Genomic DNA, 17,948 nt, shown 5'->3' on the forward strand with positions numbered 1-17,948 from the left:
GAACTTTCAACAATATAATAAATTTTCAACAAAAAAGCTGGATTTTTAAAGAAATAGTTGAATTTTCTACCAAAATGTGAATTTTTCAACTTAAAAAAAAAAAAGAATTTTCAACAAAACAGTTGATTTTTGGACCATAAAAAATGACCTTTCAAAAAATTGTTGAACTTTCAACAAAATAATTTTAAACTCTCAGCAAAAAAATTCAGTTTTTAAACAAATAGTTCAATTTTCAACCCGGAAATATTAATTTCAACAATAAAGTTAATTTTTAACTAAATAATCGAATTCTCAGCCAAATAGTTCAATTATTGTCAACTAAAAATTCAATTATCAACCAAATAATTGGATTTTTTATCAAAATAGTTTATTTTTCAACCTAGAAAGACGAACTTTCAACCAAACAGTTGAATTTTCAACCCGGAAAGATGATTTTTTAACAAAATAATTTAATTTTCAACTACATAATTTAATTGTCAACCAAATAGTTCAATTTTTAGCCAAATAGTGGAGTTTTCTACAAAAAAAAAAAGAAATTTTAACCAAAAAATATTAATTTGTAGACTTTTACACCCGAAAAGATAAGTTAATAACAAAAAAGTTCATTTTAAACCAAGAAGTATTTTGTTTAATAATAATAATAATAATAATAATAATAATAGAGTAATAATATAATAAGAAGACAAAATAATAATAATAATATAGTTTCATTGCCAAGGACAAATTTTATATCCAAAACGATGAATGTTCAACAAAGTAGTTGAACTTTCAACAATATAATAAATTTTCAACAAAAAAGCTGGATTTTTAAAGAAATAGTTGAATTTTCTACCAAAATGTGAATTTTTCAACTTAAAAAAAAAAGAATTTTCAACAAAACAGTTGATTTTTAGACCATAAAAAATGACCTTTCAAAAAATTGTGGAACTTTTAACAAAATAATTTTAAACTCTCAGCAAAAAAGTTCAGTTTTTAAACAAATAGTTCAATTTTCAACCCGGAAATATTAATTTCAACAATAAAGTTTATTTTTAACTAAATAATCGAATTCTCAGCCAAATAGTTCAATTATTGTCAACTAAAAATTCAATGATCAACCAAATAATTGGATTTTTTATCAAAATAGTTTATTTTTCAACCTAGAAAGACGAACTTTCAACAAAACAGTTGAATTTTCGACCATAAAAACGACCTTTGAACAAAATAGTTCGATTTTTAACAAAATAATTAAACTTTAAACAAAATAGTTGCATTTTTAAAAAAATAGTTGAATTTTCAACCCGAAAATATTAATTTGTAACAAAAAAGTTCATTTTCAATTAAATAGTTCAGTTATCAACAAAATAGTTGAATTTTTTGTTATAAAAATAGTTTATTTTTTAATCTAGAAAGATAACCCTTTTATATAATTATTAAATTTTTCAACAAAACAATTACATTTTAAACCAAAATATAGATATTTTTAACCAAAAAATTTAATTTTTAGGCTTAAGAACGGATTTTATATAAAAAAAGGCTTATTTTCAACAAAGCAATAGCATTTTCGACCATGAAAATTTAATTTCTTTATAAATAGTTTTTTTTGTTCGTTAAACATTCAAATTTTTTGTAGAAAATTCGTCTTTTTGGTTGAAATTTCAACTTTTTTTGTAGAAATTTTCTGTTCAAAATTTAATTGTTTTGTAGCACATTAGTTTTTCCATTTTTGGTTGAAAATTGATCCTTTTTAGTTAAAAAATCTTATTTTTTTGATCAAAAATTCATCTTTTTGATTTAAAATTTAACTATTTGGTTGAAAGTTCACCTTATTTGTTGAAAATTCAATATATGTCAACTTGAAATCTCAGGAAACTTTTTTTAATAATTCCCCCTTTTTCTCTCTTTTCTTTAAAGAAACTTCCCCCTTTTCTCATTTTTTCACTTAAATTCTAAATTAATGAACAGAATCCAATAATAAAATCCAACTATTTTTGGTTAAAAGTTATTTATTTCTAGTTTAAAAATCTACTATACAATTTGTGGTACAGAATTCATCTTTTGGTTAAAAATTCGACTATTTTATTGAAAATATAACAGTTTTTGGTTCAAGATTAATCTTTCTTGTTTACAAATTGGACCATTAAGTTGAAAATCCATTTATTGGTTTGAAATTTCAAATATTTGTTTAAAAATTCAAATTTTTGGTTGAAATTTGAATTATTTGTTAAACATTCGTCTATTTCGATACAAAATTCGTCTTTTTGGATTGAAAATTCATTCCTTTAGATTGAAAATTCATCTTTTTTGGTAGAAAAGTCATCTTTCTTGGTTGAAAATTAACTTTTTGTTAAAAATTTATTTTTTTGGGCTTAAAAGTCTACAATTATATTTTTGTTTACAAATTATAATTTTTTGGTTAAAATTTTGAATCATTTGGTTAAAAATGTAATTATTTTGTTGATCATTTCTTTTAAAATTCAACTATTCTGCTTAAAATTAATTATTTTAAGCATTTTAATTATTTTCAACAGTTTTATTCCGAGATCCTCCCTTTTGGTTGAAAATTTTACTTTTTGGATTAAAAATTCAACTATTCTGGTAAAAAATTAAACTATTTGGTTAAAGGTGAACTTTTTGGTTGAAAATTCATATTTTTTGGTTGAAAATTTAATTCTTTGTAGAAAGTTAGTTTTTGCTGTTGTTAAACATTCTACTATTTTGTAGAAAACTTTCTTTGTTCTTAATATTTCAAATGTTTTTTAGAAAATTTGTTTTTTGGGCTGAAAATTAACTTTATTGTTGAAAATCTAACCATTTAGTTAAAATTAATTTGCTTATCGAAAACTCATTTTTTTTTTTGGTCGAAAACTCCACTACTTGTTTAAAATAGAAATTTTTTTCTTAAAATTTATATTTTCTGACTGAAAATTTAATTATTTATAGAAAATTAGTTGTTTTTTTTTGGTTGAAAAATATTCAACTATTTGGTTGAAAATTGTACTGTTTTCTTAATAATTCTTCATTTTTGTTGCAAATTTCTTTTTAATTGAAAAGTAAGCTATTCCATTTTTGGTTGAAAATTGACGTACAAAGGTACATATTTTTTACCCTGATAATTTATCTAGTTTATAAAATCTATATTTGTTTTAGAGAAAATTAAGGAAAGTTCTTGTAATTTTAAATTTTTTGCTATAAATTATAATTTTTGTGTTAACATTTGTTACTATTTGCTTTAAAATATAATTATTTTGTTTAAAATTCAACAATTTCATTTAATTAAAAAAATTTTAATTAATAATTTATGTGTTTTGTTATTTGGTTGGCAATTGAAATATTTATTGAAAAATTCTCCTATTCTGTTAAAAATTAATTTTTCTTTAATAACATATATTAGCGGATTGAAAATTAACTATTTGGTTGAAAATTTAATTATTTTGTTAAAAGTTAATTTTAAAAATTCGTCTTTTTTATAGAAAATTCGTCCTTTTGCATTGAAAATAAATTTTTTGTTGTTGATCTTTTGGGGCTTAAAAGTCTACAATTACATTTTTGGTAACAAATTACCCTTTTTCGGTAAAAATTTTATATCATTTGGTAAAAAATATAATTATTTTGTTAAAGATTTAACAGTTTTATTCAAAGGTCGTCATTTTTAATTGAAAGTTCGTCTTTTTGGGTTCAAAATTAAACAATTTTGGTAAAAAATTTAATTATTTGGTTAAAAGTGAACTTTTTGATTGAAAATTTAATTGTTTTGTAGAAAATTAGTTTTTTTGTTTATTTTTTAAACATTCATCCATTTTTTGTTTGTTAAAATTTCAAATATTTTATAAAAAACTGACTTTATTGTTGAAATATTATATTTTTTGGTTGAAAATTCAAATATTTCGTTAAAAATAAATTTTTTCAGTAAAAATTCATATTTCTTGGTCGAAAATTTCACTACTTGTTTGAAATAGACCTTTTTTGCTGAAAATTCATATTTTTCTAATGAAAATACAAATCTTTGATTGAAAATTTTTTGTTTGTTTGTAAATTGTACTATTTTCTTGAAAATAATTCTTTTTTGTTGCTAATTTCTTTTCAATTAATAATTAAGCTATTCAATTTTTACTTGAAAATTGACGTTCAAAGGTACACATTTTTTCCATATTAATTTATCTAGTTTATAAAATCTATATTTGATTTAGAGAAAATTAAAGAAAGGCCTTGTAATTTTTTTAAAGAGCCTTGCTTTCCCTTTATTTTTATTTTTAAAAAAATGGGATAATTTTAAATATATAAGAAAATTAATTAATTTAACATTCGAATATTTGCTTTTTGTTTAAAAACCTGGGTTCCTTTTTTTATTATTAATCTTCTCAGATTTTCTTTCATTTTCTTCGTCCGAAAATAGCACGATTTTTTCGTTGATTTTTTTCGCAGTCACGTTCACTTTTGTATTTTATAGGGCTGCCATATGTTGTGTCGGTTGTATGTATGAAAAATTGGGAAGAATGATGGGTCGATCATATGAAGAAACTGTTCAGATTTTGATCAAATCCCTCCGCTCGGCAGAATCTCAAACAAGAATTGAGATTATGCATACTCTGGAAAAGGTGGATAATAATTTTCTTATTTTTACAATTTCCTAATCAAACATTTTTCCCACACTTTTTATAAACTTTTAATAATTTTTCAAGGTTTGTGCTGGAATGGGATCAGCAATTACCAACGTCCATAAAGAAATATACAAAGTATGCCGGCATTGTTTGACTGATAGAGTTATGGCTGTCAGATGTGCGGCCGCTAAGGTAATTCAAATTATCAAAATCCTCTACTAATTCCACTATTTTTCTACTTTTTTTCCAACAAAGCAGTTAATTTTTCAATAAAAAAATATCAATTCTTAATCAATTACAAAAAATTGCCACAAAACAGTTGAACTTTGCACCAAATTGTTGATTTTTCAACAAGAAAGGTAATAGTTGATATTTAAAATGAAAAAGATTTTTATTTTAAATAAAAAAATGGTCGAATAAAACAAAAAATGCGAATTTTAAACGAATTACTTGAATCCTAAACTAATACAGATTAATTTTCAACCGTGCAGTTACATTATAACGAAAAAATTCATTTTCTATAAAAAAAAGGGATATTTTTAACCAAAAACTTATATTTTTTATCACATAGTTAAATTTTAAGCTAAGAGGATGAATTTTATATCAAAGTAGATTTTCTAAAGAAAATAAATTAATTTTTAAGCAGAAATGATCAGTTTTCAACGAAAAATTGAATAGTTAAATTTTCAGTCATAAAAATTAATTTTCTATAAAAATGAAACAAATTTACTACAAAACTATTTAATTTTCTAGTCGAAGGGACGAATTTTCCACAATACAGTTGTAAAAAATTTTTAACAAAATACTTGAATTCTCAACTAAAATAGATTAAATTTCTACCATTCAGTTTCAATTTAACCAAAAAAGATGAATTTTTAAAAAAATAGATCAATTTTCAACCAAATAGTTGAATTTTGTTGATCAATTTTTAAACTAAAAGTCACTTTATAACAAAAATGTGGTTGTTAAATTTTTATTGAGGAGAATTATTTTCCAAAAAAAAAGTGAATTTTCTTCAATATTGATTAATTTTTTTAACAAATTGTGAAATTTTAAAATAAAAAAAGACCAATCTTGCATAAGACAGTTGAATTTTCGACTAAAGAATATCAATTTTTAACGAAATAGTTCATTTACAATCATTTACTTGAATTTTTAATTAAATAGTTTAATTTTCAGTTATAAAAATTACTTTTTAACCAAAAAAAAAAAAATGAACGAATTTACAACTTAAATTATGAATCTTTAAGCAAAAAAAAAAGAAAACTTTTAAGAAATAAAAATTTCCAAGATAAAAAGATGAATTTTAAACGAAAAATGTTTATATTAAATATATAAATACAAAAAATAATATATGGTTATATTTCAACAAAAAGTACTTTAATTTAAAATAAAAAATATGGGTTCGAGTTAACCATAAAAAGACGAATTTGCAATAAAATAATTGAATCCTTAATTAACACAAATTGGTTTCCAACCAAACAGTTGCATTTCTAACCAAAAATAATTTATTTTCTATCGAAAATGATGAATAAAAAAAAATACATCAATTTTAAACCAAATTGTTAAATTTGCTACCAAATTTGTCAATTTTCGAACCAAATAGATTAATTGCCTATAAAACAGTTAAATTTTCGACAAAAAAGTTTATTTTCAACCGAAACAAAATAATTTTTAACCAGGCAAAATGAATTTTTAACAAACAAAATATGAAATTTTTAAAGAGATACATTTTCAAACGAAAAAAACGAATGTTCAACAAAAAAGACGAATTTCTATTTTTAAAATTTTCTTAGTTAAAAAAGAAACAAACTATTAATCAAATTGTTGAATTGTCAAGCCAGAAAGACGAAATTTGAACAAAATGAATTAATTTCGAGTAAATAATACATTTTTTAAAATAAAACAGACTTTTAATTCGAGAAGAATGAACTTTGAACCAAAAATAGTTGGATTTTCTTATATATTTTTCGCAATTCAGTTCGGATTTAAGTGGAAAAATATGAAAAAAAAAAAGAATTGGTGAGGCTTGCGTTAAATAAATAGAAATTTTGATATTTTCTTGAAGAATAACAATTTAAATAAACATTAAAGTTTATTTTTAGTACTTAGAAAATTTTATGGCAACATTCTTACACCATTTTTTTAATTTTGTCACACTATTTAGGATATTTGAAGTGAGTTCTTTTATTTTATTGATATAAATTTAATTAAATTTTGTCTTGCAGTGTCTTCTTGAAATGCTGAATCACGCACCATTTTTATACACAACGGAAATTGAAAGTGTAGCCACTCTTTGCTTCCGGGCATTCGAAGGATCGAATTATGAAGTTAGATGTTCGGTTGCCAAACTTTTAGGAGCGCTTGTCGCAATGACTCAGATTCCACCTCCCAAGGGACAAAATCCGTCAGGTATTTATATTTTAAATTAAATTTTATAGAGTTTAGGGTAACCAGAGCAGTGATTTATTTTTTTTTTTTACCGGAAATTTTACAAATCTGTAGAAGAAAAATCTGTTTACGTTCGACTTGAACAGTTTTTAAATAATTAGTGGAATTTTTATGCTTTTCAATTATGCTATTATTTAGCTTACAATGCGTGATCAAAAATTTTTTTACTTTAAAAATTTTTATTTCTAAGCTTACATTTTTAATTTAAGGAATTTTTAAATGCTTTCTTAAAGACTTGAACAAATAAAAAATAAAAATAAAAGTTTTAGTCATTTAAAAAATTGGGAAAGCCTGAGTGAAATTTTAGAAACTATTTTCAATTTAAAAAGAACTTCTTAATAATATATTCTTAATTAAAGGATTTTTTTTAAATTTAAAATATTGTCAATTTTTACCCATTCAATTTGAAATTTTTAATTAAAAAAAGATTAATTATTGAATATTTAGCAATATTTGAATTTTTATTTAAGACAAGTAAATTGAAATCAAATATTTAAAAGTAAAGAATCTTTAACTGAATTGTTTGACATAGAAAATAAAAAAAAGAATTTTAATTGTCGTATTTGAAAAATGCTTAATTTGTAAGTGAAATTTTTTTATTTTGATGTATAATTTACAAATGAACACTTGTAGACAAAATTTGAGTAATTTTAAGAAAGATTTAGGAGTTTAAAAAAGAATAAAAATTATCATGAAAATTTTAGAAAGTTTTCTCAAAAACTTCTAGTCTTTTTTGAAAATTTTGTTAAAATCTTTGAAAAACTTGTTAAATATTCTCTTAAAATAATTTTTCAAAATGAAAAATTATTTTTAATTTTCCTAAGAATCTTAAAAAACTGTTTTTATTCTTTTGAAGCCTTTCACAATTAATAAATAATAATAATAAATGTTCAATTGTTATTTGTACATCCAAATTGTAAAGAAATTTTCTAAAATTTGCAGGATTTTCTGAAAATTGTAGAAAAAAATTCAATTAATTTTAAAAGATATTTAGAAGTTCTGAAAAAATTTCCAAAATAATTTAAAATTTAAAAAAAACTTCTAGATTTCCCAAGATTTTGAAGCTTTCCAAAGATATTTGAACTATCTAAAAATGAAAATTCCTTAAAATGATATAATTTTTAACATTTTAAAGTTTATTGATTGATTTTTTAATTTAAATTATTGAAAATGATAACGTTGGATTATATTTTTTTAGATTAAAAAATGTTAGTAACTTCAATTTTATACGCGTAAATTATTGAGCATTTGAATACAAAATGTTTTAATTAAAAATATAAATTTTAAAAGTTCAAAATTTAACTATTCCACTTTGAGTGCTTTAATTAAAAGCTTATTTTTTATTGCCACAAGTGAAAAATTGTTTATCTTAAATATTCATAACTTATTGAATAGAATCACTAAAAAAAAGTTCTGAATTTTATTCTTAAACGTATGAAAAATGTGCAAAAACGTTACTTTTTCTATTAGTGTATACAATTTCATTACTACAAGGCTATAAAAGTTATGCGGAAAGTTTTGAAGTACAAAAAAGTGGCAAATTTTGCAGAGGTTCATTCACAGATTTGGAGGAATAATTTTTATTATTTTTTACCAAATGCCTTATAATTATTTGGTTAAAAATTAAAATAATTTTTTTGGTTCGGCGACAATTTTGAAGAAAATCACTAGATTCTACTCATACAATTTTTTTTCTATCGAAAAATGAATAAAATCAAAGACAGATGGTGTGACCCTACGAGCTGCACTACCTTCTAGAGTAAAAACTAATCTAAAATATAAAATGATTGCAGCTTCTTCAAGTAAATCGAACAAACAAATATCACTGGAAGAAGTATTAAATATATTACTTGCGGGATTTTTGAGAGGTGGTGTAGGTTTCTTGAAAGGAACTGGTGAAATAATTAAAGGGAGTTCTGGTGTGAATAGAGAAGTGAGAGTAGGCGTAACTCATGTATGTATGATTTGTTTATTTATTTATTTATTTATTTATAATTAAATTTTCCACTTTATTTTTAAGATTTTTTAACATTATTTTTATAATTTTTAGGCTTATGTAGTATTTGTTCAAATACTGGGTGGCACATGGCTCGAACGAAATATCGGACCCCTAGTAGCTCATGTTTTGGATCTCGTTGCAAATCCAAAAGCAGCCAGTTCCCACGTCGATGCGGTTTATTCAAGAAAATGTATCAATTTTATTCTTCGGGGTACTATCGGAAAATTGTTGGGAGAAGGCGCTCAGGCTGCTGCTTGCAAGGAAATAGCACATATCATTTTGAAGCAAATGAATTCCATCGGTAAGTGTTTTTTTTTTAGAACATTTATTATTTATTCTTAATTTTTTACCTTAAGGATTGTCTATAAACTACATTACGGAATTTTACAGACTTTGATTATCCAATATTTTGTTATAGATTTTACAGAAAAAAAAATAACAATATTTTTAAATATAATGCTACTATTTAATAAATATCATTATTATATCTATTTATGACAAAAAGGAAAAAACATTAAGGAATTTTTTTTTTTTTTTTGCCAAAACTCAAATTAATCAAAAATTATTTTTCGAAGTGCTATAATAAATCCATGTTAAAATTAAATTATGAGAATTGAGAATAAGAAAATAAATTTTATCATCTTGTTTTTAAATTTATGTCAATATAATTTTCATACAATTAGTGAGAAAATTTAAAATATTTTAGGCCTTTCAGATATGAATCTAGAAGATTTTTAAGCATTTTTTTATTTTATAGGATTTTAAAAAATATGGAATATTTGAGTCTTTTTAAAAGAAGTTTAGAACTTTTAGAAGTTTCAAAATATTTTTAACTAACATGAAGTTTTCTCAACGATTTTAAACGTTCCCAGCAATTTTAAGAAAATTTTTTGATTCTCTTGAAAACTTTCGAAATTATTTACAGTTCTACTAAATATTTCTTGAATTTACTCGGTTTTTACTCGTATTTATTTTGCAATTTTACCAAATTGAAACATTTTGCTTTAAAATTTTCTTAAATATTTTTAGAAATTGTAGGAAATCGTTTTTTTATTTTTAAAAACCTTTATCAATTTTTTCTTAAAGTTCCATTTTCAAAAGAAAAAATTATTTAAAATTTTCACACGAATATAGGAGAAATTCTTTCTTTTTTTTTAATCTTGTCAGACCCTCTGAATCTTCTGATATCTAAAAATTATTCACATTATTCCTGCATTTTTTATTTATTCTACAAAATTTTAAAAATTGCCTTAAAATCTTTCAAATTCTTCTTTTGACAAATTATTTAAATTTTTCCCAGGAACTTGTAAAAAAATGTCTTTCATTTTCGTGAAACTTTACCAAATTCTTAAAACACCTTTACAAGTTTTAATAATTTTTTAATCGTTTCAAAATTTTTGATTAACTATTAAACTCACTCAAATTTTTTCAAAAATGATATAATATGGCAACATTGCAAAATTTTGCTTTAAAATCTTTCAAACACTTTTTAAAAATTTTAGAAAATAATTCAAACTGCTTTGTGATCTTTTTTTTCGATTTTCTATTGAAATTTCTTACAAAACAATCATTAAAAAATTTTCCATGAATTTTAAGAACTTTTTTTCACACGCTGACAAAATTCAGTTTATCTGAAAAAATGTATAAATCTTGAAAAATAAATAATAAATGGTTCCAAAATCTTCCATATTCTTTTAACCCACATTTTAAAACCTTCAAAACTTCTGATATAACTATTTGATTAAATTTTCAAGATTTTTGATATTCGTTAATAGCTGCTGAAAAACTTTTTTGGCTGATGATTCATAATTTTATTTGAAAAATCTTTTTTTTCTTCAGACTCTACCTATTTTGTTGACGTTAAAAAGAAATTTTAATGAAAATTGAAGTATTCCATGCTTAGTTGAACATTTATCTTTTACAGTTGAAAATTAAATTATTTTCTTGAAAATTTCTGTATTTTTAAAAAAATTATTGTATAAAATTCAGTTCTTTGAATGAAAATTATTTATTTATATTAAAAATTAATTTTTTAACTGAAAATTTAACGTTTCCATTTTTTGTCCAAAAATCGTCATGTTTGCTTAACATTTATTTTCTGCAGTTCAAAAATCACTTATTTGATTAAAAATTAATTAATGAGGTTGAAACTTCATTTGTTTGGTTGAAAATTCAACTATTAGATAAAAAATTCTTTTAAAAATGCATATATTGTTCAATTCGAGGTTCATTAATTTTCCTTTTTGGTTGAAAATTCATGTATCTTGCAAAAAGATAATTTTTTCGCTAGAAAATTAAGTTTTTAAACTGACAATTAAAGTATTTCATGCTTCGTTGAACATTAATTTTCTCACAGTTTTGATTGAAAATTCCATGAAATATTAAAATATTAGTTTAACTACATTTTCTGTCGATTTTTTTTCATAGAAATTTAATTCTTATTTCACTAACTTAAAATTTTATTATTATATTTTTGGTAGAAATTGTATCTTATTCAGTTGAAATTTCGTCTATTTTGTAGAAAATATTTATTTTTTTGGTAAAAGATTAACCTTTTTGGTCGTAAATTCAACTAAAAGGTTGAAAATTTCATTCAAAATTAAAAGGCCTGAAAATTCCTGTATTTTGCTTAAAGTTATTCTTTTTTGGATAGAAACTTAATCTTTTTGACTGAAATTTCATTTCTTAGGTTGAAAATTAGTTTGTTTTTTATTGAAAATTTATTTTATTAAAGACTTATTTTTGATTTTTGATAGAAAATTCAACTATTCCAGTTAAAAGTTGCATATTTTTGGGTTATAAATTCAACTTTTTTTCATAATTCGTATTTGTGGCATATTTTCAGGGTCAAGATTCAACCGTTTTGTAGATAATTCGTCACTTTTTATTTAAAATTCAACAATCTGGTTGGAAATTAATGTACTTTGTTGAAAGTTCCTTTTTTGTGTAGAATATTAATATTCTTGTCGGAAAATTTAACTATTCATTGAAAAATACATCTATTTTAGTTAAAAATTCATATTTTTTAAGATTCACCTCCTTTGTTGAAAATGTAACTATTCTATTTTTAGAAAATTTAGCTATTTTGTTGAAATTTTTTATTTTCTTGTCGATATATATTGTTTTTTTTGTCTTAACTAACCATGTAGCTATTCCATTTTGATTATAAAATTGATAATATTTTTGGTTGAGAATTTATGATTTTCTAGTTAAAAATCCAACTGTTGTTTGGATTAAAATTAATCTGATTTGGTTGAAGATTCAATAATTTGTTAGAAAGTTAAACTATTCAGAAGAAAATTAACATTTTTCTTTAAACATTTTTTCGAAATGAAAATTCAACATTTTTTTAGATAATTCGTTCGTTTGGCTATGAAATTCAACCATTTTTTCTGGAAATTCGGATTTTTGGTAGAACATTAATTTTTCGCTGGAAAATCAATCTCTTTTGTTGAAAATTTAACTCTTTTGTTAAAAATTCTCTTCTTTTTTGGTTGGGAATAATTTTTTTAACTAAGAATTTAATTATTCCATTTTTATTGAGCAATGTTCTTTTCTAATTGACAATTCTTTTATTTTATTGAAAATTCGACTTTTTTGACCGAAAATTAAATTTCGTGCTTGAAAATTCATTCTTTTTGGTTGAAAATGTAACTGTTTGCTTCTAAATAAATCTGGGTTGGTTCAATAATTTGGTTGAAAATTGATTTTTTTGGTAAAAAATGAACTTTAAAAAAATATATTTTTTTGGTTTAACTGTCACTATTTGTTTAGAAATTAAACTATTTTGATGAGGATTAAACTTTTTAGTAGAAAATTAAATTTTTCATTAAAAAATTATATGTTTGGATTAAATATAATTGTTTGTTTAAAAATTAAACCATTGTGATGATAATTTAACTTGTTTGTAGAAAATTAACGTTTTTTATAAAAAATAATATTTCTGATTTAAATGTAACTATTTGTTTAAAATTTAAACTATTTTGATGAAAATTGAACTTTTTCGTAAAAATTAACTTTTTTGTTAAAATATCATATTTTTTATTTAAAATGCAACAATTTTTCCGAAAATTGATTGAAAATTCGTGTTTTTTACTAGAACATTAATCTTTTTCTGGGAAATTCATCCTTTGTTGTTAAAAATTTAACTGTTTGCTTCTAAATAAATTTGCGTTTGAAGACTATTCTACAATTTGGCAGAAAATTTAACTTTTTTCTTGAATAATCATATTTTTGGTTTGAATGTAACTATTTGTTTAAAAATTAAACTACTTTTATGAAAATTGAACTTCATGTTAAAAAATTGAATTATTTGGATAAAAATTTAACTTTTTCAGGAAACAATTCAATTACTTGGTTGAAAGTTGAACTAGTTTGTTCAAAATTCATATTTACTGAAGATTCATCTCTTTGGTTGAAAATGCAAATTTTTATTGTAGATTTTTTTTTTATTGAAAATAAATTATTTTATCTATAAATGACACAATTCCATTTTTGATTAAAAGTTCATCCTTCATATGTTAAAAGTTGATCTTGCTTTGTTGAAAATTCCACTATTTGGTTTGGAATTCATGTATATTATTGAAATTTCTTCTTTCTTTTTTTCGTTTACAGATTTCAGTCCCGAGAATGCAAAAGATTTTAATCAAGAGACCTTGTTCAGTCAGCATTTATTGGTTTGCGCTTTGCAAGAGATGGGTAATTTAATTTTGGGACTTGGTACAACCGCCTCGAATCTCCTGTCGGATCAATCTTTGAGTAAGTATTTATCCGCACCCCAATTTTAATATAAAATCATAAACTTCCGAAGAGGACTTAAAATTTCTCAAAACTTTAGGTTCCCAGTTTTCAAGAATTTGAGGTCGTCTTAGCGTTTTACACCGGAAATGAGTATTTTTAATAAAAAATTATTAGTTTTCAAAGATTACAAAGGCAACAATTTACGTTTTTCGATTTTATTAAGAGTTTTTTTAAACCGCAAATTGAAAATTGTTGAAAATTGGTATTTTGGTATTGGTAATTTGGTATTGCCAAACCAAGATTTAAACAACTGAAACTCGCATAAACTAATCAACAATTTTTTTTATACCCAAGTAATTTTTAAATTAAAATTTAAATCGAATATTGATGGGAAAATGTCTGCATTTCATAAGATTCTTAATTTATTTTTTTAAATCAAATAATTATTTGTTTAATTTACCGATTTCCGGTGAAAAACGCTAAAATACATGCAAATAATTTAGATAAACTTTTATTTTATTCTTGAGTGAAGAATCTTTAAAAGGCAAAAAATTTAATTAATCATTAATTAGTAATTTATTAATTATTTTCGGCCAATTTTAAATTTCTTCTATCTTAAATTTCATGAATAGAAATATTTATGGAAACATTTGTATGTTATTTTTAAAGAAAGACCATTAACGAATATTTTTCCAACTTTGGAAACACTCAAATTAATCGAAAATTATTTTTGTAAGTGTTATAATAAACCCATGTTGAAATTAAATTCTGAGAATTGAGAGCGAGAAAATAATTATTTTCGCCTTGTTTTTAAATTGATTTAAATATATTTTTCTTAAGATTCTTGAGAAAATTAATATTTTTTTAAATATTTCAGGCGTTTCAGAAAAGAATCTAGAAAATTTCAAAGAATTCTTTTATTTTATCGGATTTTAAAAAATTAATGAAAAATTTGATTCTTTTTAAAAGAAGTTTAGAACTTTTAGAAGTTGGGAAGGAATCAAGAAATATTTGATTAATTTTCGATAATGTTTCCGAGTTTTCAAATATTTGTAATCTATTTAAAACGTATTAAATTCGTGAAAATTTGTTAACTGACACGAAGTTTTATCAAAATTTTCAAATATTATTCCAATATTTAAAAAGAATACCTTACAATCTTTTAAATTTTACCAGCAATTTCAAGAGAATTTGTTTATTCTCTTGAAAACTTTCGGAATTATTTTCAATTCTACTAAATATTTCTTGAATTTACCCGATATTTACTCGTTTTTATTTTGCAATCTTATAAAATTGAAACAGTTTGCTTTAAAATTTTCTTAACTATTTTTAGAAATTTTAGGAAATCGTTTGTTATATTTAAAAACCTTTTTCAATTTTTTCTTAAAGTTCCAATTTCAAAAGAAAAAATTGTTTAAAATTTTCGCACGATTATAAGGAATCTTTCTTTTTGTTAGTCTTTTCAGACCTTCTAAACCCTCTAATCTCTAAAATCTATTCAAATTTTTCCTCTTTTTTTTATTTATTCTGAAAATTTTTTTAAATTGCCTTTAAATCGTTCAGATTCTTCTTTAACAAATTAAAAAATATTCTAAAATCTTTTTAAATAATCTCTTCAAATTAATTTTTTGAAATAAAAAATTGTTTTAATTTTTCCTAGGAACTTTAAAAAATGTCTTTAACTTTACAAAATTCTTTTAAAATATTTACAAGTTTTAATTATTTTTGAATCGTTTCAAAAATTTTTAATATCTCTTAAACTTACTCAAATTTTTTCAAAAATTATGTAATATAGAAAAATTGCAAAATTTTGCTTTAAAATCTTTCAAACACTTTTTAAAAATTTTAAGAAATAATTCAAAATGCTTTCTGATTTTTTTTTTTCGATTTTCACTTGAAATTTCTTACAAAACAATCATTGAAAATTTTTCAATGAATTTTAAAAACTTTTTTTCACGCCCTGACAAAATTCAGTTTACCTAAAAAAATTGGTAAATCTTGAAAAAAGAGAAAAAAACATTAAAACTTAAAAACTATTGTTTAATAAGCAATGAAAATAGTGAAATATTTATTTCAAAAGTTCACCTCGATCTCTTTTCCAAAATTGTTATAATTAACAATAAAATATTTTCCTCTATTTTATAAATCATTTTTAACAAAGTTTATTTTTTAGCTTGAAATAACTTTAGTTCATGTTTAATTTGAAAACATGTATAATGAAAATTTCCGTTTCGTCTTAAATCTTAAGCTAAAATGAAGAAAATAGTTATGCCAAAAAGAAAATTTTATTTCATTTTTCCAAATTTGAAACTTGTTTAAACTACTTTTTTTTAATTCTGCAAAATAAAAAAAATTATCCTAACATCTTCCAACCAACTAAATTTTCCTTACAATCTAGAGAAAATTGTTTGATTCTCTCAAAACATTTCCAAATTCATAAAAAGCTTGTTCTTTAAAACATTGTAAATAATCTACATTTTTCTTCATATTTTTGTCTGTTTTAAATTAACCATTTTTCTGGAATCTTTTTAAGACTTCTAAACCTTCTAAATAAATGTCTTTTAAACATTTTCGAATTTTTAAAAACATTTTTAAAGACGAAAAAATCTGCCTTCGAATAATTCAGATTCTTTTTTAACAATTTTCTGAAATATTTTGAATTCTTTTAGAATATTATCCTAAAGATAGTTTTTCAAAATCTTCAACAATGCTCATTGAAAAAAACCTTACATTTATCAAAATTTTTAAATTAACTTTGAATTGTATCAATACTTTTAAATATTTATTAAGCATAATAGAATTTTGTGATATTTTCTAATTCTGATTTAATTTTCTTCTATATTTTTGTTTTTTCTGAATTTTCACAAGATTTTAATTCTTTTCGATTATTTTTAAAACTACTGAAATTTCTACAAATAAAAAAAATTTAATCCGAATAAATGGTTTTAATATCTTTCAGATTCTTTTACAACATATTTGAAATCTTCAAAATTTAGAAATTAAGCTTTTAGAATAAAATATGAATAATTTTGAATTTTCCCAAAATCTTATTGTCCATGTGGTAGGAAAATAAAAAAATTTTTTTTAATAGAAAATTTAAAAAAGTTACTATCAAATTATAAAAATTTACAAAATAATTCTATTATATTACAGTAATTCAAAACTGTAAAATGGATAAAATTGCAAGTTGCAAATTATTTTGAACACTTAGTTCCTATGTTACAATTTCTTTTTTAGAATAAGACCTTTCAGTTCATGTTTAATATTTAAAAACAAGTATAAATCTTAAGCTGATTTTCGTGAATATAGTTATGCCGAAAAGCAAAATTTTAAATGAATTCATTAAAATTAATTAAATTTGTTTAGAACGTATAATTTCAGTTGATTTTTTTTTTAAACTTGAAAATTTCAAAATATATTAAGATATCATTTTTTTTATAATCTAAAGTACAAAGATGTTCACGTTTGCAACGATCATAGGCCAACTGCATTATGTCAGAATTCAATTATTTTGGGGACGACTGAAAAATCCAGAAAAATAAAATTCCCGACACTGCAAAATTCCCGAATTAGAAAATTCTCGATTAATCAAATTCCCGAATAATAAAACTGCCGAAAAATAAAAATACCGATTCGGAAAATTCCCAAATAATAAAATACAAGAATAATAAAATTACCGAACAATAAAAATACCGAATTGGAAAATTATCGAAAAATAAAATTCACCAACAATAAAATTGCCGAAAAATAAAAATACAGAATTGGAAAATTCCCGAATAATAAAATTTTCGAATAATGAAATTTCAGAATTATAAAATTCCCGAATAATCAAATTCACGACAATTTATAATATAACCGAATTGGAAAATTCCGAATATTAAAATTCTCGACAGTTTATTATATTAGCTAATTGAAAAATTCCCGAATAATAAAATTCTCGACAGTTTATAATATTACCGAATTGGAAAATTCCCAAATAATAAAATTTGCAACAGAAAATTGCCGATTTATAAAATATCCGAATTGGAAAATTCCTTAATTTTAACAATTAGAATTTTTTATGAATATATTTTATTCATTTCAAATACAACAATAAGATATTAGTTTCAAAAATTATTTTTAACATCTAAAATTTCTAAGCTTATTTTTTGAATTTAAAATAGCAATAATTTTAAATT

General features: G+C 22.1%; 1 protein-coding gene across 6 annotated transcripts in view; it reads left to right on the forward strand.

Moving 5' to 3' along the window:
- The window catches only part of LOC117176029 (HEAT repeat-containing protein 5B), a 119,120-nt gene that overhangs the window by 11,379 nt on the left and 89,793 nt on the right, over nucleotides 1-17,948 (forward strand). For all 6 annotated transcript variants that reach the window (XM_033365997.1, XM_033365999.1, XM_033365998.1 and 3 more), the window contains exons 4-9: nucleotides 4,430-4,577; nucleotides 4,662-4,772; nucleotides 6,809-6,992; nucleotides 8,825-8,985; nucleotides 9,082-9,331; nucleotides 13,645-13,788. In XM_033365997.1, coding sequence (XP_033221888.1) covers nucleotides 4,430-4,577; nucleotides 4,662-4,772; nucleotides 6,809-6,992; nucleotides 8,825-8,985; nucleotides 9,082-9,331; nucleotides 13,645-13,788 — 998 coding nt within the window. The remainder of the gene's footprint in view (nucleotides 1-4,429; nucleotides 4,578-4,661; nucleotides 4,773-6,808; nucleotides 6,993-8,824; nucleotides 8,986-9,081; nucleotides 9,332-13,644; nucleotides 13,789-17,948) is intronic.

Source organism: Belonocnema kinseyi, chromosome 7 (assembly GCF_010883055.1).
Source record: "Belonocnema kinseyi isolate 2016_QV_RU_SX_M_011 chromosome 7, B_treatae_v1, whole genome shotgun sequence".
In the NCBI taxonomy this organism is placed as follows: domain Eukaryota; kingdom Metazoa; phylum Arthropoda; class Insecta; order Hymenoptera; family Cynipidae; genus Belonocnema; species Belonocnema kinseyi.